The sequence below is a fragment of the Aphelocoma coerulescens genome, chromosome 11 (assembly GCF_041296385.1).
Source record: "Aphelocoma coerulescens isolate FSJ_1873_10779 chromosome 11, UR_Acoe_1.0, whole genome shotgun sequence".
Classification (NCBI taxonomy): Eukaryota; Metazoa; Chordata; class Aves; order Passeriformes; family Corvidae; genus Aphelocoma; species Aphelocoma coerulescens.
Genome location: NC_091025.1, coordinates 7,700,617 through 7,723,743, shown reverse-complemented (window position 1 = coordinate 7,723,743; position 23,127 = coordinate 7,700,617). Strand labels below are relative to the sequence as shown.

The window sequence follows — 23,127 nt, the reverse complement described above, 5'->3', positions numbered from 1 at the left end:
TACAGCCCTGTACATCCCTTTGTCTCAGTACAGCCTGGAATGGCACAGGGCAGCCAAGTACAGCCCAAAACAGTCCTACAGAGCCCTGTATAGCTCCATATGGCCAAGTACAGCTCAGTATGGCTCAGTACAGGCCAGTGTGGTGGCTCAATACAGTTCAGTATGGCCCAGTACCATGCTGTACAAATCTGTGTGGTGCTGTAAATCCTATATGGCTAAGTACAGCCTGGTACAGACCTTTACAGTTCCACATGGCCCTGTACATCCCAGAATGGCACAGGGCAGCCAAGTACAGCCCCATACAGCCCAGTATGGCCCAGTAAAGTCCTGCACAGCTCCATATGGCCAAGTACAGCCCTGTATATCGCTGTAGAGTCCTGTAGAGTGTTACAATCCTGTATAGCTCACTGTAGCCCAAGACTGCCCTGTATAGACCTGTATGGCTCCATATGATGCAGTGCAGTCCTATACAGCCCAAGTGCAGCGCTGTACAGACTAGTATGGTGCAGTACCATCCAGTACAGCCAAGTACGGCCTGGTACAAGATCGTCCAGCACAGCCTAGTCCTCCATATCCCAGTACAGCCTACTACAGCCCAGTATAGTGTAGGACAGCCCAGTACAGCCAGTATGGCCTGGTAGAAGATGGCCCAGTACAGCCTAATACGGCCCACCACATCCCAGTGGAGTCCTGCATATGTCAGCACAACCCAGTACCACCCAGTACCGCCCAGTACCGCCCAGCACCGCCCAGCACGCCTCACTACGGCTCAGCCTAGCCCAGCAGAGCCCAGCAGAGCCCAGTACAGGCCAGCACAGCCCAGCAGAGCCCAGCAGAGCCCAGCAGAGCCCAGCAGAGCCCAGCACTGCCCCGGACCGAGCGGGCGGGCGGCGCGGCTGCGCTGACCCTTGGCGGCCGCCAGGGGGCAGCGCCGGCGGGGCCCGGCGCGCGGCGGCGCATGCGCGGGGCGGAGCGCTCAGCCGGCGCCCGCGGTGTGAAGTGCTCGCCCGCCGCCACCACCGCCGCTGCCGCCATGGCGCTCCTGCACAGCCGCCGGTTCCTCGCCGCCCCGCGCCTCGCCGCCGCCGCCTCCCGCGCCAGGTGAGGGCTGAGAGATGGCTCAGCCCCTGGGGCCGCCCGCCGGTGCCGGCGGAGGGGTTTTCCCGCGGCTGAGCCGCGCTCCGCGGTGGCGGTGGGGGGAGGCTGCGGGGAGCGGATCCCCCCGTGCGGCTCGCGGGTGACGCCGCGCTGGGGACGGGAAGTTGCTGGGGGACGGACCGCGCTGGGATTGGCTGGGGAGGGGGGTTCTCGCGCCGTGATTGGCTGCGGCCCAGCCCGACGCCCCCCGCTGCCCTTGAGGCGCCGCCGTGGAGGGCGCGTAGGCACCGGGGAGCCCCGAGAAACGGGGCTGGGGGAGCCTGTGCCTTGAGTAATGGGGCCGGAGTGCTGCTGGTGGTGTGCACTGTGCTACAGGGCACGAATGATGTGGTCGGTGAGAGGCTGGACGTGCCCAGGCCATGTGCGCTCGCAGCTCAGAAACCAGCCCTGTCCTGGGCTGCATCACCGACAGCGTGGGCAGCAGGTAAAGGGAGGGGATTCTTCCCCTCTAGTCCGCTCTGCTGAGACCCCATCTGCAGCATTGCATCCACCTTTGGGACCCCAGCACAGGAAAGGCATCGACCTGTTGGAGCAAGTCCAAAGGAGGCCACAAAGATGATTAGAGGAATGGAGCACCATTTCTGTGAGGAAAGGCTGAGTGAAAGAGCTGGGGTTATTCACCCTGGAAGAGAGAAGGCTTCAGGATGACCTAGTTGTGGCCTTCCAGTACCTAAAGAGGCTACAAGAGCACTGTAGCAGAAGGACTTTTGACAAGGGCATGGAGTGCCAGGACAAGAGGCAATGGATTTAAATTGACAGAGGGCAGGGTTAGATTAGATACTAGGAACAAATTTTTCCCTGTGAGGCTGGGGAGGCCTTGGGACAGGTTATCCAGAGAAACTGCTTGTCCCATCCCTGGAAGTGTTCAAGGCCAGGTTGGACAGCGTTTGGAGCAACCTGATCTAGTGGAAGGTGTCCCTGTCTATGAAAGGGGTTTGGACAAGGTTTGTTGTCTCAGGTCTCTTCCAACTCAAACTATTCCAGGATTCTGTGTGCTGTGAAATGGGGCTGCGGTGCTGCCGTCTGGCTGCCCTGTGTAGTGGGACCAAAGGCACCTCTGCACTGTGCAGTGGGCCTGGGGATCGTGCACGGTGCAGCAGGTCTGCGGTGACCCCATGATCCATGAAATGGGGCGGGAGTAGTGCTGGCTGTGCTGGAGCTGTGCCCTCAGGCGTGCAAACCCTGGCATGAGCAGGGTGGGAGTGGCTGTGTTTCTATGAGGACCAGTCCTGCACTGGCAGCTCTGGATTCTGCTGTCTCTGGTCAGCAGAGGTTTGGATAGAAGGATGCAGGGTGCTGCTGGAGCTGTGCGAAAAGCCCAGAACAGCTTCCACAAAGTACAGCTGACCTGAGAGCCACAGGGCTGGGAACACCACTGAGACCAGATGGCCAAGAAGCAGAATGTGCAGAGGGATCTGGACAAGGCCTTGTTGCTCTCCAGAACCCTTTAATTCATGGCCCTCACTAGTGGGGAAGTCTCTAAGAAACTGTCCAGCCCATGTCAGAGCAGGAAAGCAGTGGTTTTTTAAAATCTTCATTCCAGCAGTCACTGCTGCTTCTAAGCCAGCCTTCTGGCTCTACTCAGCAGGGACAGAGGAGGAGCTATCTAGAACTTGTATTTTGTGCCCAGGACTGTAGCAGGCCTGGGAAAGGTATGGAGCCTGCTGGCATAAGCTTTGCTTTTCTCAAGCTTATACAGCAAACTATAAATTACCAGACTGCATTGAGGTCACCCAAGAGAGGCTGTTAAGTTTTGTAAGTAAGCAGTCTCTGTGCACAGCCCCCCCTTTTTCCTGTTCAGGAATAGTGGCTTATTATACAACAATGGAAGCCAGGCAGTGATTAGCAGTTTTTGTTTCCTTATCTTCAGCAATATTATGTGGTGCTCCAGCTGCTACCCTTACTCTGTGCTGAGAATGCTCTTTCTGAAATCAGGACAGAGATAAAGAGATAGGAAATGGTTAAAACGGCTCCCTTGACACACAAATGCTAATTAGGGTGATAACTCAGTCTGCTGCTCTAATGTATCACAAGACAGCTATTTAAATACTTTTCTTGGTGGAAAGCTTACCCGCAGCTCACTGGGGCAAGGAATTTGCAGGCTTGAAAGGCCCTGAAGTAGCCAGCAGCCTGTTGGCATTGTTCTTGTGTAAATATTTGCTTCAGACATGGTTTACGCACAGCCTGACAGCCTTTGGCCCCTCTGCTCTGCTCCGGCTCTCAGAACTGCTGTGGGGGCTTTGGCAAAGCTTCTGAAATCCGGTATCTTATGTGGCTGTACCTCAGGGGACGTGGGCTGGCCTCTCCACGATGGAAGCCTTCACTGGGCTTGTAAATGCTTGCTCTCCGGGCTTGGCTTGAGTCCTTAAGCACTTCTTAGGTCTGTGCACTTGAGGCGTAAGTTCCACATGTATATTTTGTTGCCAATTTATGCAATTCCTGGTGCATTTTCCCACCCCCTCTGTCCCGCTGCACTTGCAGCTGTGCATTAAATCAGCTCAGAAGACCAGCCTGGCTGAAGAGTACAGAAACTACTTGGATACCAGCTTTGATGAGCATCTAAACTGGTCCTTCTGTTTTGAAGTCCTGTAGCTGGAGAATGTGCTTCCTTAGGCTTACACTGAGTATCCCTTGGGTAGTTCAACCCCATCTTAAGTTTGCCTCTGGTTAGTTTTCCGCACTGAATACCTCTGGCCTGGCAGAGATGTGCAGTTTATAGCTTTGACCTTTATTCAAGCCCAATGTTCTTTTAATTGCTCAAAATAAAATACAAGGCAGTGCAGGGACAACAACAGTAATAGGGGGTAGCAGTGTGTTAGGGTTTGTAGCCTTGGACCCCTAGCAGATCTCTTTTTCCCAAACCCCTTTGGGAAAGCTTTGCCTCTGTGATCTCTTTGGTATCCTGATGTGTTTGGACAACTCAGCCTAGACTTTTTTCTCCTGTCTCACTGCAAGCTCACCTTCCTGGAAACACAAGAGGAGTCTTGTTTCACCTGGAAACCTTCATGCTGAGAGCAGGAAAATAAGTCCTAAACCTACCCTTCTGTGCCTTAAGCCAACAGAAAAACTGGCTCAGAACAAAAGTACTTAACTCTCTGGAATGCTGCAGCTTAGGTAAATGCCTGCAGGATCAGCATTAATTGCAGTATGTTAGATCTCAGTGACCCACCTAAGCCTTAGCAGGATCGGGACCTAAATACCCCAAACTGTAAGCTGCTTGGGGAAAACCCAGCAGAAAGAAGATACTGTCACCATCTCTAAAGTAGCAGCTCTTGAAAATAGATGGCCAGGCTCCTGCAGCCCTTGATGCCAAAATAATCCTACACCAGGTAAACTACAGAGAGACACACTACTGCACATTGTTTCTCTCTTTCCCGCCTCTCCATTGCCAGGAATGCATTGGGAGAGGTTTGTCCAAAGCTGCCTGAACCTGCAGCAGGAGTTTGCCCTGTCAGTCCCCTTGATGTGTCCTGCTCAGGTTGGTTTCCCAGGTCACTCCCTCCACACTTGGCTGCAGCCCCTGTCCCTCTCTGGAGGGTGTGTGCTGCTGGCATGACTGACTCATCTTTCCAAGCTGGTCCTATACTTAAGAGGTAATTAAGACTGGTTAGTGGTCTAAAAAACCTTAAGCACATCTTCCATTTTTAAACTACCTGAGGTGGCTCTACCTCTTCCTCAAAGCCTGTGAAAAGGAGAAACAGGCTTTTTTTTTTTTAATTTGGAAATAGTGTATAGATGGGAAGAGTTGTTAGTCTGAAGAGGGCAAATGATGTTTGGGGCTTCATGAGATACAATCTACGTACATGGAACAGTGCAGAATTTTTCTGTAGTGAGTAAACTGGGCCTAAATGGACCTAAAACAGGGACAGAGTGGAGAGGAAAGATGATTTTGTGAGTTCTGCTGATCATGTTAGAGTTTCCCTAACCCGACTGGCCCTCCTGCCACAGATCTGTATCTACCTACAGTCCACACTATACACCCAGCAGGAGGTCTGGCTGGCCCTGGGCTGGCTCCAGGCTGCCTGCATTGCCTAGGGCAGGGACCAGCCCCAGGACTGCATTCCCAAGTTGGGAAAGGAAAGAATCTTGTTATCTGATGAGGTAGCCTTTCCTGGGCTGCAAAGTAAAGCTGGTATGTCTCTCCTTTGCATGCTTCTCCCTCAGCAATCAAGACTTGAGTTCTGCCCCTCAGGAGATAAACCCAATCTACCTTGTATTGCACCCTTTGTTCCCCACCGAGCTGGGGGACCTGGGTAGGTGCCTGTGTGCTGAGTCAGGATGCTGAGAGCTGCATGCCTTCAGGAGGGGGCTGTGACAGCCACAGCCCGATGCCAGGCAGGTTAAAAACCACCACACTGTTGCTCCTGCACTGTCTGCCGGCCTGCAAAGCCTGGACGTGGGACAGGGCAGAGACTGTGGCCAGAGGAAATAACAGGTTTCTTTTTATAGCATGGTGTGCTCTGCCCTTGACATTAAGAGAGCCTCTCCATCTTCAGGGTGTGTTGCCAGCAGGGCAGAGGCAGGTGGCTCCTTGTGCTGGGGGAATACAAAGCTCCTCCTGATGCAGGGAGGTTTTGTGCTTGACGGCAGGGGAAGGTTCTTCACATCAGAGCTTGTCGCTTGTCACACGGGGAATAAACTGTCTTCTGTGATGTCCTGGAAAACAGTGTTCATCTACAACACCAGGGGAGGCAGAGTTTGTAGGGCAAGGAGGGGAAATATCTTTGTTCTGTCAGGCAATGTTGGGAGAAAAACAAATTAGTTTTCATGTTCTAGAGCCCTTCCAGGAGTTTGGTAGAGATTCCATATTCATGCTTTGTGCAATTGCCTGTGTCTGGCCAAGGTTTCCTGGAGGGGAGTAACCTGTGCCATCCCACCTGCAGGCCCTGGGCACTTGTCCAGAGCATAAGAGTTCAAGGCTTCTGTTTTGGGGGCTCTTTGTGGTGTTAGCACATAAGGCAAACAGGAGTGTTTCAACATGCTAATGACTGAGAGGGAGTCAGTTATCTTCAGCCACAATGAACTGAGGCTCTTTGCCCATTCTGCAATATAAGATGTGAGCTTAAAGGGTTTGTTTGGGTTTTTTGGATAATTCTCTTCACACTATTTGTACCTTTTTCAGTGGTTTAAAGACAAGATTTCCCTTGAGGGTTTCTGTTAGTGCACATCTCTTGACAGTTCTCAAGCCTCATGCTTAGCTTCTTGTTTCTCCCTTTAGCTCATGGTGGTCCCATGTGGAGATGGGTCCCCCTGACCCCATCCTGGGGGTGACAGAAGCTTACAAGCGTGATACCAACTCCAAGAAGATGAACCTGGGTGTGGGGGCATACCGGGATGACAATGGGAAGCCGTATGTCCTGAACTGTGTTCGAAAGGTGAGCTGGGTGCTGACTGCTGGGCAGGGCCAGATCCAGGTGCCAGGTACCCTGAGGGCATCAGGGAGGGGAAGGCCTCTAAGCAAGTTTTGTCTGTTGGTCCTTAAAATAAGCTTTGTCTCTAACAGAGCAGGACAGTATTCCTGGATGCCTCCCTTAGCAGGACTAATGCTTTTGAGACACGACAGAGCCATTAAGTAGTACAGGACAAAACAGGAAGTACATGTCCTGTTCCCATTCAGGTAACTAACTCATTGCTGACTTCCATGAGCCCTCCACTGCACCTGTTCTCTGAACTTCAAGGTGTTTCCTGAATAGGCCAGTGTTCCTTACAGCACCCCACAAGGGAGGAAAGAGCTGACATTAGCCCCTTAATGGATTAGCCTCAGAAATTCTGCTGAGCTGATGTTACCAGTTTCTCCATAAGCCAGTCTAAAACTCCAGCCTAGGGAGCTGGGTGTGGACATTGCCCTTGAGGGGATTATGGGGTCTTTCAGGGCTATTGGGGTAGAAATAGGCTGGTAAATAGCTGGCAGCTGACATATGCATTGATTGGCTGTACTGACAGGGAGGGTGCAGGGAGAGTAGTTTTCATGTGTCTCATCAGTATTGGGTTTAGAGCTGTCCTTTGCCCTCCCTCTCTGTGCAGCTGGGTCACAACCAGGGAACCTGGATGGTATTACAGGGACCGTTTCCTGGTGGTATGTGAATGCTGCCAGGGTCTGTCCCACTCCCAGCATGACAAGGCCCTGCAAAAGATTGTTACCCTACCTGGTTTGGGGATGTCTCCTATGCAGAGATAGTGTCTGCCTCTCAGTAGCACTCAAGTCTTGCCTTCCTGCAGGACTATTCCTGCTTGGGCAAAGAAGTGTGTCCCCTTGTGCAGCAGCACTGACTTGTAATGGGCTGGAAGTGGTGCTCTCTTCTGGTGCCAGGTTTCCTTGGCTCCACTGTACCAACGCTGTCACCCACTGAGGGCTCTGGTGGCTGCAGGATTTAATCTGAAATGTTTACTGTTGCCCCTTGCTTGGAATGAGCCCTGGAGAGAAACTTCTGTAAAACAACCTTTGCCCCTTTTGAGCAAGCAAATACTCAGAGAAGTGACCTTGAGCTGTCCATCGTCCTCTCCACAGTGATGCCTTCCTTGCTGAACTTGTGTCCTCCTTTCCAGGCGGAGGCCATGATAGCATCCAAGAAGATGGATAAGGAGTACTTGCCCATTGGGGGACTAGCAGATTTCACCCGGGCATCCGCAGAACTGGCTCTGGGGGAAAACAGTGAAGCTTTCAAGAGTGGCCGGGTAAGGAGAGGCCAGGGGACAGGGTGCAGGGAGGACACACGGTTGGTATGTGGATGCTCAGCAAATGTGGAAGAACTGGCGGGGTACTGATGCTTCTGAGTTGTGGACTGGCTGGGCACAAGGATCACTGCTTCCTCTGAAGGCTGGGGTGAAACAGCCCTGTCCAAGGATGGGGTTTAACCTTGCCAGGGAGCCCAACTCCCTGCCCTGGAGCTGGAACTGATGACCCCTGTGGTCCCTCCAGCCCCTTGTCCCTGTTTTGGTGTGCTGCTGCCAGTGCTGACATAGTGACTGCTCTCTCCCTGTAACAAATGCTGCCGCTCAGACTGAGATTTTTTTTTTCTTTCCTTGCAGTATGTTACCGTGCAGGGTATTTCTGGGACTGGATCTCTGCGAATTGGAGCCAATTTCTTGGTGAGTCCCTGACCAGCAGTGGAAGGAAAGGACATGTTTTGACTAGAGCTGAATCTCTAGGGTTTTCTAACTACTTGAATGTATTCAACCTGTTTGAACGCTCTTTCTATTGACCAGCAACGATTCTTCAAGGCCAGCCGTGATGTGTATCTACCCAAACCGTCCTGGGGCAATCACACCCCCATTTTCCGTGATGCTGGCATGCAACTTCAGGCTTATCGCTACTATGACCCCAAGACATGCAGCCTTGACTTCTCTGGAGCCATGGATGACATTTCTGTGAGTTGCCTTCCATGCCTGGAAGAAGGGAGGTCATGTGGGGAAATGGCTGGTGATCTTACTTTACCCTAAATGTGATGAAGTGGCATGAAGCTGTGTCAGGGGAGGTTTAGGCTGGGTATTAGGAGAAGGAGGTTTTTCACCCAGAGGGTGGGTGGACACTGAAACAGGCTCCCCAGGGAAGTGATCATGGCACCAGGTCTGCCAGGGTTCAAGGAATGTTTGAACAATTCAGGCACATAGTGTGGTTCACAGGGTTGTCCTGTGCAGGGCCAAGGAGTTGGACTCCTTATGGGTCCATTCCAACTCAGAGTATTCTATCATTCTATGATGCCTGAAGGCATTAAATCAAGGCTAGAAGCCTTGCAGAGCTCATCTAAGCTGTCTCATCTGCTGAGGAGAGTGCTCAGATATCATTGATGATTCATTCTCTATAACATCTTCCTTAGAAAATTCCAGAGAAGAGCATCATCCTCTTACATGCTTGTGCTCACAACCCCACTGGGGTGGATCCCCGGCAGGAGCAATGGAAGGAGTTGGCAGCTACAGTGAAGGTGAGCAATGTCCCAGGGGTACTGTGCCATTCCTGGGAAACCACTTCTCTGACCTTTCGTGGGTGGCACCCGGTCTTCACTTCACTAAAGGTTATTCCCTTCCCTGAAGCCAGGATGGGTGTCATGTTCCTGACAGGAGCCAGCCAAATGCAACCAGAAAGCTTCTAGCTGACCATTGGGCTTTCTGCTGGCACCGTCCCAGGAAGCTGGAGTAGGGAGACGTGAAAGGAGAGCAACAGGGTTAAAAGCATGAGCTGTGATTGCTGGAGTAGAGCACCCAGTGCTGGTGTATTAAAAATGCTTGAAGAGCTCTCACATGCCTGGTGTCTCCTTGCAAGCTTCAGCTGGAAACGGGGACAGGTTCTACCTTCTCCTTCTTCCTGTTGCTCCCTCAAGCCTGTAGCCAGTGAAATTTGGCTTGGAGATGCCTGGCCTTAGTAGTATCCTGAGAATTGGTAGATAGCAAAGTGATCTCAGTGGCCTAGAGAAGGCTGGGTCTCCTGACTAAGGGGCAGTGCATCTGGGGTATCTGCCTAGCTGAGTAGAGAGTTCCCAGATGATTTTCTTGGAAACTGATAATACAGAAGACATTGAAGTAGAATATTTTATTACTGTTGAATCTACTTCTGCTTCCTGGGCCAGACTTGCACATCCCATAAATGCACTGCAGGGTCTTCAACTGCTGTTCTGATGTGTGGTGGGTAGCTGCAGGTTTTGGGTTGCTTTCCCTGGGGCAAATGAAGGGGAATGTCTCTTTTTCTGGAGGAGAATGGCTGCAGGTGGACAGACTGCTGTCTGCATGGCTCTTCTCTGCCTGCTGCCCTGCTCCTTGGAGGGGGTGTTCAGCTTCTGTGACACTCTCTTCCATCTCTGCTGGCAGAAACGAAACCTCCTGGTGTACTTTGACATGGCCTACCAGGGCTTTGCCAGTGGGGACATCAACCGGGATGCCTGGGCTGTGCGGTATTTCATCGAGCAGGGCATCAACATCGTCCTGTCACAGTCCTTCGCTAAGAACATGGGGCTGTACGGTGAGTAGGGCACATGGCAAGGAAATAGTTTCATCCAGGCTGCTGGTGGGACCCCAGTACCTCCACAATTTAGCAGCCAGTGTCTTCCTGCTGTTTGTGTTGATCCTGCAGTACTGAGCAGGCATAATCCACTAGGAACTAGCTGGTGGAGACCCTTCTAGAGAACAGGGATCCATTAAAGCTGCGTGGTATTGGGTGCCACAGTATAAAAAGGATATAAAGCTTTTAGAGAGTGTCCAAAGGAGACTACAAAGATGGTGAATGGTCTAAAGGAGAAGCCATACAAGGAGCAGCTGAGGGCACTTGGCTTGCTCAACCTGGGGAAGACTGAGAGCTTCGCAGGCATCAGCTTCCTCCCAAGGGGCAGCGTCTGCTCTCTATGACCAGTGACAGGACCCAAGGGAATGGCATAGAACTGTGTCACGGAGGATTTAGGCTGGATATTAGGAAAAAGTTCTTAACCCAGAGGGTGGAACAGGCTCCCCACGGAAAGGGTCATATCACTAAGCCTGATAGAGCTTAAGGAGTGTTTGGACAATGCTGTCAGACACAAGAGTTGTAGGATTCTTGGGGTTGTTCTGTGCCGGGCCAAAAACTGGACTCAGTGATCTTTCCAACTCAAGATATTCTGTGATTCTCTTAGGAGAGCGTGCGGGTGCCTTCACCGTGATCTGCAGTGATGCAGATGAAGCCAAGAGGGTCGAATCACAGCTGAAGATCCTCATCCGCCCCATGTATTCCAACCCACCCGTGAACGGAGCGCGCATTGCTTCTATGATCCTGAACACCCCTGACCTACGGAAGGAGTGGTAAGAAGAAATCTGTTATGTTCACGAGAGTGAGGTCTCTTTGTGCAGCCCTGTGCTGTGCTTTCTGTGTGCTGCTGTCACAGGCAGCTCTTCAGGAACAGTCAGAACCATATTTACTCTAGAGAAATCCCTGCTTATGTTCTGGCATCAGCTGGTGTCAGTTTAACCTGACACAAACAGGTTTTCCTTGTGTTAGTTACCAAGGAAGAAAACACTGTAAAGGAGGGGATAAAACTCCCATAGGATTGAGGGCTGCAGGAGCTGCCTATCCATGAAGCATAGAAGTCTGAGGTGGTGTAGCCATGTAGCATGTCTCATGTGGGAAGTGGAAGCATAAGCTCCCTGGGAATGAGACCCAGGAATGTAACGTAACCCTCATGCCCTAAGCCTGATTCCTGACATCAGCCTGTGCTGTTTTCCCAGCCCCTTGGTGCCGGGTCCCTCTCAGCAGCTGGCCTGGCAGAACAAAGGCTAGCAGTGTGCTGTGGACTCACTGGGGGCTGTGTTCTTTTGGCAGCCTGACACTTGTGCCTGATCCAGGGCCCAGCAGAGACATTTCCTAGCTGTGCTACTTTTGAGTGGGGCCTGTCTGCCAGTGCTACCCCTGCACCCTTGGTTTATCTGCAGATATTAATTTATCTGGGTTTGAGTAGTGCTGCCACGAGGCATCCTGCTTGACCCATGGCTTTCAGATGTGAGAAATGTCTATACTCTGGTAGTAGTGTCCAGCAGCAATGGAATAGATAAAAAGCTGTCACCCTCAGGTATCAGGAGGAAGAAGCAGCTCCCCCAGCTGGAGCTACATTTTCATGCTCCCTGATTTTTGCTCATTTGCATCCTATGAGGCCCCTCCAGGTGGAGAGGTTGATTCTCAGTAGCTGGGGTGGGGAGAGCAGCGTTGGTGTGTTCCAGCCCTGCTCTGAATGGTTCCTGGGTTGGCTTCTCAGGCTCACAGAGGTGAAGGGCATGGCTGACCGGATCATCAGCATGCGGACTCAGCTGGTGTCCAACCTCAAGAAAGAGGGATCCTCCCACAACTGGCAGCACATCACTGACCAGATCGGCATGTTCTGCTTCACAGGGCTGAAGCCGGAGCAGGTAAACACAATTCCCGTTGTCTCAAAGTGTCATTTGCGGTCATTGTCAGTAAGTTTTTGACTGCAGGTGCCAAAATGAGCCCTTGTAAGCAGTTCTTCCTCAGGAGGAACATCCTCCAAGCCCTAAGCACTGGCACATCATGGGGACTCCAGTCTTGCTGTGTTCCGTGCTGTGCTTGGGGAGGTTGAAAGTAAATGTAGCTGTCATGTCTATCAAAGCAAGCAGTCAGTTGGTGCTGCTCTGAGGTGACCTTAAAGGTCAGATTAAATGAGGTGACTCTTCTAGCTGAATGTCTGCAGTGTTGCTGCTTGGCCTGAGAACTGAGCAGCATCTGTCTTGGTGCACAGGGTACACTGCTGGCTCTTCAGGTAATGGGATGCCCTGTCTGCTGGCACCCAGTTTGCTTTGCATTTCAGCAAGCTGGGTAATGGGCTGACATAACACAGGTTGGCCTGCAGTTTGAACTTTGCTCTTTCACCTCAGGTGGAGCGGCTGATCAAGGAGTTCTCTGTCTACATGACAAAGGATGGACGCATCTCTGTGGCGGGAGTTACATCAAGCAATGTAGGTTACCTGGCTCATGCCATCCATCAAGTCACAAAGTAAAGACAAAGGTGTGCCCTGGAGCTGGTGGCTTTCCCTTCCCCACCAGTCGAAGATGGAGAGGGAAAAGAAACAAGCAGAATACTTCCAACCACAGCACTTGAAGCCGCTGCTGAATGTATCTTGTAGATGAGTTGTTGTAAGAAGCCTAGTCAAATCCGCCCTGTGTTGTGGAGCAGGGACATCATTGCTGGCTCCTGCTCGTCACAGCCATTCTTCCCTGCTGTCCATCCTTTCTCCATCAGCCCCAGCACCTATCTATGCTGGAGGAAGCAAATGCTTAGCAATGCCATCCTACCAGTGTAGGCACCAAAGGCTTCTCCGCACACATTTCTCTATGAGAAGGCTTTGTGAGGCTGTTGGCTGCTTGCAGGGAGCTGGGTGGGCTGAGTGGGAGGGCTGCTCTGGTGCTCTCCTCCAAGCTCCTCAGCCAGTCCTGCTACCAGCAGACTCCATCTTCCTCCATCATCCCAGCCTGGGGCTGGGCAGCACCAAAGCTGTCCTCTGACAACCAGCTCTGAGGACTTCTCACTACCAAACTTTGCTCCATCGTTGGCTTCACTCTTTCCATCTGGGACTTTCCTTTCAGGTGTAATTCACAGTGGCATCAGTGCGTGGGGCAGACCTCTTTTAAACCTGTCTGGTTCTCCTGACTTCACTTTCGTACCCGGAGGTGAAACAATTTCTCACGCCCTGCCCCCAATAAGAATCTCCTCTGAAAACTGCTCTCTTGTGGTCTCTGCCTTGCCCCATTCCTGTCCTAAGCCCAGGAGTCCAGCCCTGTACTTCCAGCAGCCCTCCCTGCAGTCTTTGTGTGTGTCCCAAAGCTGTAAGCCAAGAGGTTGGCACTGCAGTGTCTCACTCATGTGGAGGTGTGGGGCATCCCTCTCTGCTCTCTTCAGCCACATTTCTGGTGACACCAGAAAACAGAGATCTTGAGAGAAATATGAGAGGTGATGACTCAAAAACCATTCTGTCCTAAACTGAGTGTCCCTGAGGTCCTGTGACTTACTGGACTCTGATTTTTAATCCAAATAAACTGGTGCATGGCTATGTTGAGCTGGGGACTTCATCCTGTCATTGTGCAGCTGGATCCTGTCCCTTCCATGCACCAAACATTCCCTCTCAGGGCCATGCCAGCACAGGGGATCTGACATGACCAGTGAAACCCTCATCTCCTGAGAATCTCATGTAGAGAGAGGCAGTTGCCACTGATGTGCCCCAGGAGAACAGTGGTGCGTGAACTGAGGTTGTCCTGATGGGAACTGCTGTCATGGAGCTGAAATTGAAGCCTACGGTGTTGAATGTAGCCATTGCTGGGGAGAGAACAAATTCCCAAAGGCTGTCTGCCTTGGGACATGGGGCCATCCTTGGCCACTGGTGCGTGATGGAGTGGAGCCTCCCTAGGTGGATCTGGAGGTATTGCCTCTTGAACCTGTAAGCTTTCTCCATCCGCTGGCACCTCTTCCCTCAGCAGCCATACCAGGGTATTTAGCAGGGCAATCCTCATTTCCCATTCCTGCCCAGAGCAGCTGTGTGCCCATTGGAGCTGGGACAGGTCCGGTCTGCTGCACTTGTCCCGGTCTAAGTGCACGTTGTTGCCACACTTGCTGGAAGGCTGGATCCTCCCACCGCTCCCTGACAGGTTTCCGCTCCCATGCCGCTTGTTTACTGGCCCGATGCCCACAGCCGCTGCTTGCTGTCCTTTGTGCAATAAACCGCTTTCCCTGCCGCACACGCCGTACGTGCTGCCCCACGGCGCTGTGGGTTCCTGTGCTGTGGTCCCTGGTTCTGCGTGACTCTGGAGCTGCCGCCTCCTGCCCTCTTACCCGCGTGGGGCTGTTTTCCTGCCCGTTCTCTGTACAATAAAAGCACCCTGGAGCACAGCCCCGTCTCTCGCCCTCTCCTTGCCGGGTCCCCGCGGGCTCAGCCGCTGGGAAGGGCTACCCGAAGGGGGATGTTCTCCCTTCGCTGATGCTCCCCGGGCTCCGGGGCCGGACTACAACCCCCGGCGTGCAGCGGGCAGGGCGGAGCCGCCGCCGCGCCTCCGCCGCCGCCGAGCTCAGCCGGGGCCGGCGCCGGGGCCGAAGGGAGCGGAGCAGAGCGGAGCGCGTTTCCCACCTGGTGAGCGGGGCCGGGGTACGGACGTACGGGGGGACACACGCGGGGAGCCCAGTGACCCGCAAGGGCAGCGTGGCGTCCCCCAGAGCGTCCCCTGCGATCGCGGGCTGACCGTCACCGGCTCCGGGCCTTGCTCCCCCGGGCGGGGGGCGCCGCCGGGGCCCGAGCGGGGCCGCGGGTTTGTCGAGTCACCCTCGGTGAAACGCCTAGTCTCGGGATTTCTGGTTGCCAGAGTATGGCGGCTTTGCCTGAAGGGAAAGGGCACCCTTCAGCATCCTCCCCCAGGCCATGGGAGAAGCATCGACTCCCTGCAGCATCCTCGGCCGGGTGGGAACTTCAGCCCACGCGGACCCACCGGGCTGTCCCTCCACCCTCCTATCCACGGGACAGAGGGCGGCCCTTCCTCCCCCAGAAATCTTTACAGAGGGTACATAGCACAAGTGCAGAGTTTAAATAGCCCAGAAGAAAGGAGTGAGCTGGGCAGGAATAGTCCTCTAGGAATAAGAACAGATTTCCTTGAAAAGAGATTTCTCGTGGCCGTGTAGATTCCTGCAAAATCATGCCGGGTTGTGAGGGTCAATCTCCTCCAGTTTGGAGGCAGTGGGATGAGATTTGGACTTTCCAGCCCCCAAGGGCTGCAATGCTGGAAACACCAGATCTTCAAATCCAAAAGCTTCTGAGACATCATCTCATTCTGGTGGTCACCCTGGGGTTGCAATGGAAGAGGCCAGTCCTGCTTTTCCTGTTGACACAGTATTTCTGCTGCACACGGGACATTCCCGCTGAGCCCAGCCTTGCCCTTTACTCAGGAGCACGTGCACAACAGCTCTTGCAGAGCTTGCGGAAATTTGGGTTGGAAGTCAGGAAGTAAGCCATGACACTGGGTCTTGTGCCCACAGAAAGGCAAGTCCTGCTGTGAGGCTGCAGCTCCTCAGCCACTCAGCCAGGGCTCAGTCCCCCATCCAACAGCAGTTGTGTCCTCTCCCTGGATTTGAGGGACAAGAGGTGAGTTCTCCTTCTGTATCTCTGCTGGTGTGTGTGTGTACTGTGACCCCCCCAGGCTACTACCCAGGGAACTCATTTCCCCTGTGTCCCCACCTGATGCCCAGGTTGTCCCTTGTTAATATAATTTAACTAACACTTAACAGTGTCCTTCTTCATCCCCTTGTAGGAGTAGGGAAGTGCCTGACTCCTGTGTTGCTGCATTCCAGCCTGTTTGCTGCCCTCCCTGCCTGATGGAGCCAGTGCTGGCTGAGGACCCCCCTCGAGGTGCCTGGCTGAGCCTGGTGCAGGACCACTAGTGGGACGTGGACGGTGGCGTGTGCCACCCCGGGAGGGACAATGGCTCAGGGCACTGGGAGCATCAACAGTGACTACAAGGACTGGGAGTGGAGCGATGATGCTGGTGAACGGGCCAGGCTTCTGCAGAGCCCTAGTGTGGAGACAGTGCCCAAAAATTCAGAGAGCCAAGGAAACGGTCTGGGGACCACGTCGGCTCTGGGAGCTGTCTTCATTGTGGTCAACGCTGCCCTCGGGGCTGGGCTGCTCAACTTCCCTGCTGCCTTCAGCATGGCCGGCGGCGTGGCTGCAGGCATCGCCCTGCAGATGGTGAGAGAGTGGGGAAGGGACAGTTCCCTGTCCCATCCTGGGAGGATGCATGGAAGGGATGTGTGGTGCCCCAGAAAGGGTTTGGGGAGGACCAGGCTCCTGGGAAGAAGCTCTTTTGGGTGAGGTGCACCAGAGATGCTCAGTGTTTTCGGGGTGGCTGCCTGGGGTGGCTCGGGAGGCCTTGCTATATTGTTGGCTCAGTGTTCCCTCCCTGTCTCTCCCCCATCCCAGTGCATGTTGATCTTCATCATCGGAGGCTTGGTGATCCTGGCGTACTGTTCACAGGCCAGCAATGAGCGCACCTACCAGGAGGTTGTGTGGGCTGTCTGCGGGAAGGTGCCTGGTGTGCTGTGCGAGGTGGCCATCGCTGTCTACACCTTTGGCACCTGCATCGCCTTCCTCATCATCATTGGAGACCAAGAGGACAAGAGTAAGTGTGTCCCATGGAGCAAATAATAACCAGTTGTCCTTTCAGCTGGAAGGGCCAACCTTACCATCTCGGTTGTCCCCACAGTCATTGCTGCTCTGGTGAAGGAGCCCGAGGAAGTTGGGAGCAGCTGCTGGTACACAGACCGCAAGTTCACCATCAGCATCACTGCCTTCCTCCTCATCCTGCCCCTCTCCATCCCCAAAGAGATTGGCTTCCAAAAATATGCCAGGTGAGTGGAGAGAGCCCTCTGGGGCTGGGAGTTGGGGTGGGCCAGCCAGCACCCACCTAAGCACAGTTCCAGGGGACAGGGATTGGAAATGCTGTGGTTCTAGTGGCATATCTGCCCACTCACCCTCTGCCTTCCCGTGCCTCAGTTTCCCCATCTCGGAGGCAGAGGAGCTGCTGAGCATCATGCAGCCACAGTGCTGTACTTCAGGGCTTGTGCCCCTCCCTTCTGCATGCTGGAGGAAGCAGGGGGAGCTGCTTTCAACTGCATTGTCTCCTATCTTTGGAGTTGGCAATCCAGCAGAAAGAGAGCCAGTAAGTGTCCCTAGGCAGGGTAGTCTGCAGGCCAGCCCTACTCCACCAAGCATCTTGGTGTGACCTGGCTACTGGAGTTGGACCAGGGGCACCAGGGCAGGAGTATCACTGCTTCGACACTCACCTCTTTCTCCAGCCCCAAACCCAAGTCTGGCAGGTTTGCCACTCACAGAAGCATGGGATAATCCCCGAATGCAACAGAATTGTGTTGGCATCTGCTTGGGGGGACAGCGGGTGGCATTTCCTGGCATATTCCCATGGGAAGGGAGAGCAAAAATGGGTGTGATAGGCAGGAGAGGGGTAGTTGGGCTGTGAAGGGAGGAAGATGGGGATGGAGAGGCAGGGAGGAGACCCTTCATGAAGTGGGGAGGTAGAACACTGATGGCCTCCTATCCCCTCTCACAGCTCCCTCAGTGTGATTGGCACATGGTATGTCACAGCAGTCATTATCATCAAGTACATCTGGCCTGACAAGGAGCTGGTGCCTGTGGAGATCCCCACCAGGTGAGAGCAAGAGACACAATGCTGTTGGTGGCCATCACAGCATGGCAGAGCCAGGCAGGGCTTGTGGGAGCGAGGGCTGAAAAGGCTGGGGATGAATCTTTCATGAGTCCCACCCCTGGTCCTGGGGACTCTGCATGTTGCTGCCAGAAGCTCCCAAGTGGCTACACCTCTGCATGTTTCAGAGGAGCAGGTGGTGAAGAGGAGGAAAAGGACCTCTTAAAGGTCCCCATGGCTCCATCACAGGTTTTGATGAGCACTGATTGGCTTTTATCTCTGATATATCCAGGCCCTGGATTCCCTGTGCAGTGCTTGTGTTCACCCAGCAACAAGGGCTGTGTCTGTATTTGGATGATTTTGGTTATTTCCTTGGCCAGCACAGCCACTGTGGCTTATTCCTTTCCTCACAGTGTATATTTCTGGATCCAGTGCAGCAATTTTATGGCAGAGCAAAGGTTAGACCAGTTTTCTGCACTGCCCAACTAGATCCTTATTTTTTACTGATACTTTTACTTTGTATGCTCAGGTTTGGCTGTTTCTGTGTCAGTGAAAAGCCCTGGTCTTCAGGGAGTACCAGGTCGCAGAAAAACCTCGTTCCATGCAATGGCATCATCCTGGGTGGGGGGATGCAGTAACAGCAAAGACACTGAGCACTCCCAGCTTATCATCCCCTGGGGCACCGGATGGGAGGCACAGGGGGTTCTGGTCTTACTGGTGGGTGTTTTTCTCCTGCTAGCCCCTCCACCTGGACAGCTGTCTTCAATGCCATGCCCACCATCTGCTTTGGGTTCCAGGTAAGGCCAGGAATTTGGCACTCCCCTTCCATCCTGTGGTTGCTTGGGTGCAGACTAAAACTTTGCCTGGGTGATTGGCTAAAACCCTGCCCGCGTTCTCACTGCACTGCTTTTTTTAATATCTCACCACCTCTGGATGGAGATGGATCCATTTTATCCCAGCTAGGAAGTACATGGCAGCCTATCCACCCCCCCTTTTCTTCTCCAGTGACAAACCTGGGGGGATCAAAATATCACAACAAATGCGGAATATCACAAGTAGGATCCCATGTGGTTCAGCCCATTGTGTATCCCCACTCTCTCTGTGTCCTGGCAGTGCCATGTGAGCAGCGTGCCCGTCTTTAACAGCATGAAGCAGCCAGAGGTGAAGACCTGGGGGGCAGTGGTGACAGCAGCCATGGTGATTGCTCTCTTTGTCTACACAGGCACTGGTAAGTGACGGGACACCGTGTGAGTGTGGCACAGTCCTTGGAGTGGCTTCAGGAAGGCAGGGACCCTCTGGTCAGCAAGGGTCAGAGGGAGAAGGGAGTAGAGTCCATTGAACACCTTTGCAATGTGCCCTGTGCCATATCCGTCCAAGTCTGGTCCTTCTAAGAGATATTCAGGAGACTTGTCCCTGTCCCCTGCTGACTGCTCCCTGCCTAACAGGTGTCTGTGGCTTCCTAACCTTTGGAGCTGGCGTGGAGCAGGATGTCTTGATGTCCTACCCCTCCAATGACATCCCTGTTGCCCTTGCCCGGGCTTTCATCATCCTCTGTGTGCTGACATCCTACCCCATCCTACACTTCTGTGGCCGGTGAGCACTGGGAGAAGGATGGGGCTGATCTGGGAAGGAGGAGCAGCATGAGGAAACCCCTCTGTCCTGGGTCTGTGTGCACAGGGCTGTCTTGGAGGGTCTCTGGCTCCGCTACACCGGGGTAACAGTGGAGGAGGACGTGGTTCGGGAGCGGAGGAGACGCCTGCTTCAGACCATCAGCTGGTTCCTCCTGACACTCCTCCTGGCTCTTTTCATCCCTGACATTGGCAAAGTCATCTCTGTCATTGGGGGCTTGGCCGCCTGCTTCATCTTTGTCTTCCCAGGTAGGGCATCCTGGGATGCACAGGGGCTGACAAAGGTCTCATGGTCTTTGTCTCGAAGAGGGAGGGGCAGGGTGGAAACACAGGAACCAGAAGATTTTTAGAAGACAAAAATGTGGAGTGAAGCCAGTCAGCAACTATTTCAGCTGGACTTGGTGCTCTGTAACAGGGATTGTAGCTCCCTGTTTTGTGGAGTGTCTGTTCAGTCCTCAGGGGACAGTCCTCATCTGGTTCTAATTTTCCTCCCCTGCCTTTCAGGGCTCTGCCTGATTCAAGCCAAGCTCTCCGAGATCCAAGAAACCAAGGCAATCAGGTAACTGAAATGTGCCTCCCGTCCCCCCTTCCTCTGTGAATATTGGGGTGAAGGACCCTTCTAAATGTGCCCTGTCCTCCTGCATCCACAGCTGGTGGGCCCAGGTCAGCTATGGGGTCTTCATGGTCACCCTTGGAGCCTTCATCTTTGGACAGACCACTGCCAATGCCATCTTTGTGGATCTTACAGCCTGACTCCTCCAGGCTGGACTGCACTGCTGCTGCTGAAGGGATGGAGATTTCCCCAAGGACCAAAGGGAAGTGGGAAGAAAACATGTTGGTGTGTTGGGAAGATCCAAGAGAACTGTTGTGACTTGGGGCTTAGCTGAACAAGCCCTGTGGTGGTTTGTATCTCATTGTCTTAAGGCACCAGGCAGTCAGGCTTCTCTCAGCCCTGGCTACCTGGTGAAGCCAGAGCAACACTACACAGGGACCTGTCATCCAGGCCAAGCCCTTTCTGCCCCTCGGGGCAGACATCACTCCCTGAGACATCACCAAGGGGTCATGGTTGGGGTTTGCAAAGCTATGCTGCTCTCATCTGTGTACCCTTGTGCTGGTGGAGCTCCTCTCCACAGCTAAAACTCCTTCTCCCAACTTTGGAGAGAGAAGCAGTGTTCTGCATAAAGGGAAATAGCAATCATGTTTATCAGACAGGGAGACACCCCCATAGTCCTCTTCTGTGTCAGTATTTGGTTTGAACTCTGGTTTCCTGCCAGTCTCCTGCCCCTACTCTCACATCTCACTCTGCTTGGGCTGCACTTTGTGTTACAAAGGGTTGCCTTCAGCCTGTTTGGGTTGGTTTTTCTTGAATGACCCTGGGGTAGGGACATGCCAGTGCAATGTTTTCCCTGCCAGGGGTTGCTCACTCAGTAGAGAAGCTACGACTGCATCGACCTACTGAAGACACTACAATAGAGCAAAGCTCTTCTCCAGATTTATAATCCCGTTCTTCCAGGTGTCCAGGGAATGGGACTGGGCCAGGTTTTAAGGGGTGCTTTTGAGATAAAGCAGTCAGTATTGATTTGTTTTATATTGTTCCCTTGGTCATTTACACTCTCTATGGCTGGTGTTGCTCTGGGCTGTCCCTCTGTTGCCTGTCTGGATGATAGTTTCATTCCTGCTTTTGCTGGGTTGAGTAGTTCCCCCAGCTGCAGATTTGGTTGGGGGTGTTAAACCTCAACAGCAAAATTCTCTTGTTCTGTCCTTGAGTTCCTTTTCATCTTGTTTGGCTTCTAAAACCCTTGGGGAGGGAGGAATTCAGGTGTACCTCTTGATGCATCTGTGACGAGGGTTCACAGCACAGATTTGTCCAAACTTGGCCCTGCACCTCCTGCATCTTCTGGAAACAGCACGGGCTGTTGTGGTGGGAAGGAGAACCATGTCTTGTGCTCCTGTACTTCTCAACATGGCTCTTTCCCTCTGCAACCAGAGGCTGCAGGCGAGGCGACAGCACATGGATGCTTCCTCACATGGAAACATTTGGTCTTTCCTTACTAACACTGCGTGTAAATGGGGCCCTCCCCACTGCTGCTCGGGACAGGGAGACACAAATGGAGGAGGAAGAAAAGCCCCAAGCACAGCAGAAATGTTTGAGGGTTGCTGTGGAGGTCCCAAGGGATCTCCAGCATCTGTGCCCTCATCTTTTGACAAAACCAGGCTCCACCAAACCCCCACTTGTATGGCATTGGCTGTGTCCTGAGCTCCTTTGCCAGGCTCCTGCCTGTGAGCAGGAGCTGGGGCTCAGGGGACCCTTTGGCATAAAGATGTCCAGTTGTCCTGGATGTGGGGAGCACAGAGCCACCTCCCATGGAGCCCAGCAGAGATGCTCAGCAGATGCCAATGCCAAAATGCCTCCAGTGCCCACCCTGCTCCAAGATGAAAAGGTTTGGTACCTGGTGGCTCTTGTGGCTGTGGCTTTCCTGAAGGTGTGCTAGGCATGAGGAGGTCCCTTGGCCAAACTGGAAGAGGACACAGTGTCCCATATCTTCGGTTGTCACCTGGAGAACAGCTGGACTCCCTTGGTGCTCCCACAGCGTCCGTGTGGCTGAGGGTAAGGCAGGTCTAGAGGTGGTGTGGCTGTTCCTGTTTGCCTTACTGTTTCCCTGTTTACAAACACTGGCCTTTTAACATGTATTTTGTACATGCAGAAAGTGGAGGGAACTCAACTCAATAAAAGTGACATTGTGATGCGTGTGTCAAGCCAACACGAGGTGGTTTCTGTGGGAGATGCTCCCGGGTGAGAGCATATCTGGAAATGCCATCCCAGCTCTCCGAGCTTTGGGATGGATGGTGTGGAGCTGGGAAGTCTCACCGCCTTCCTCAGGCCCTCATCCTCTGGGATATCTTCACGCCCAGGCCCGGGGCATGCCAGTGGAGGCTCTGTGGCCCCTGGTCCTGGTGTGGCACCCCAGTGTCTGCCGCCGGGGCCGGCAGGCGGGTGTGGTGGTGTGGCTGAGACAGGCGGGAAGGGGCTGAAGGGAGTTTCCTCTCGGGGACTGAGGCCAGCCATCCTGGAGGGTGCAAATGGAAGGACGATTTCCTTAGAGAGGAAAAACCGCCCTGGAACATGCGGGACCCGAGCCGGGCACTCTGAGGGACCCCGGGCCGCCATATTATGAGGGAGCAGTGCCTGGGCCGTACCAAGGTAGCGCGGGGGAGGAGACGCCAATTCATGGGTCCGTACCACAGCACTGCGCAGGGGGGGAAAACCGTTCCTGGGGTTGTACCACCATCGGGGAGGGGGGGGGGAACAGCGATGAGAGGGAGAACGGGGCGGGCCGCACCACTCGGGGGGGAGTACCCCCCCCGCCATGACTCCGCGCGCCCTTTGGCACTGCCCGCCACTTCCCCTTCCCGCCCCGCCCCCGCGCGACGCCCCTCGCTCATTGGCCGGCCTCGGCAGCGCGGGTTGGCCGTCGGCGCGCACGCGCAGGCCGAGAGGGTTACGGAGCTCTGATTGGCTGAGAGGGTAGGAAGGACTTCAGCCCCTCCCGGCCAATGGCGCGCGGCTGTGGCTCCGCGCGGAGAGCGGCAGGGTGCCCGCCCCCGAGGTCGCGCGGCGCTGATTGGCCAGCTCTCACGCGGCCCCGCGCTCTGATTGGGCGAACGCCGCTCCGCGGGGGC

The 23,127-nt window shown here is 53.9% G+C and overlaps 2 protein-coding genes across 7 annotated transcripts; both read left to right on the top strand.

Annotated features, from left to right (window-relative positions):
* Positions 1-956: 956 nt before the first annotated feature.
* Positions 957-14,507, top strand: GOT2 (glutamic-oxaloacetic transaminase 2). The gene is made up of 10 exons (XM_069027365.1): positions 957-1,101; positions 6,377-6,533; positions 7,705-7,833; positions 8,188-8,247; positions 8,365-8,526; positions 8,976-9,080; positions 9,961-10,111; positions 10,755-10,920; positions 11,868-12,018; positions 12,502-14,507. Exons 1-10 carry the CDS (start codon positions 959-961, stop codon positions 12,622-12,624), a joined length of 1,347 nt encoding a protein of 448 aa, XP_068883466.1. The 5' UTR covers positions 957-958; the 3' UTR covers positions 12,625-14,507.
* A 137-nt stretch (positions 14,508-14,644) lies between these two features.
* SLC38A7 (solute carrier family 38 member 7) lies at positions 14,645-20,281 on the top strand. Of its 6 annotated transcripts, XM_069027361.1 has the most exons (12): positions 14,670-14,745; positions 15,497-15,747; positions 15,914-16,350; positions 16,582-16,780; positions 16,865-17,009; positions 17,726-17,824; positions 18,558-18,615; positions 18,932-19,046; positions 19,264-19,411; positions 19,496-19,695; positions 19,951-20,005; positions 20,097-20,281. In XM_069027361.1, exons 3-12 carry the CDS (start codon positions 16,084-16,086, stop codon positions 20,197-20,199), a joined length of 1,389 nt encoding a protein of 462 aa, XP_068883462.1. In that variant the 5' UTR covers positions 14,670-14,745; positions 15,497-15,747; positions 15,914-16,083; the 3' UTR covers positions 20,200-20,281. The 6 variants fall into 6 exon arrangements, with proteins under 6 accessions (XP_068883465.1, XP_068883460.1, XP_068883464.1 ...); XM_069027364.1 differs by lacking the exon at positions 15,497-15,747 and having other exon boundaries at positions 14,645-14,745; positions 15,914-16,011; XM_069027359.1 differs by lacking the exon at positions 15,497-15,747 and having other exon boundaries at positions 14,645-14,745.
* The last annotated feature ends 2,846 nt before the right edge of the window (positions 20,282-23,127 follow it).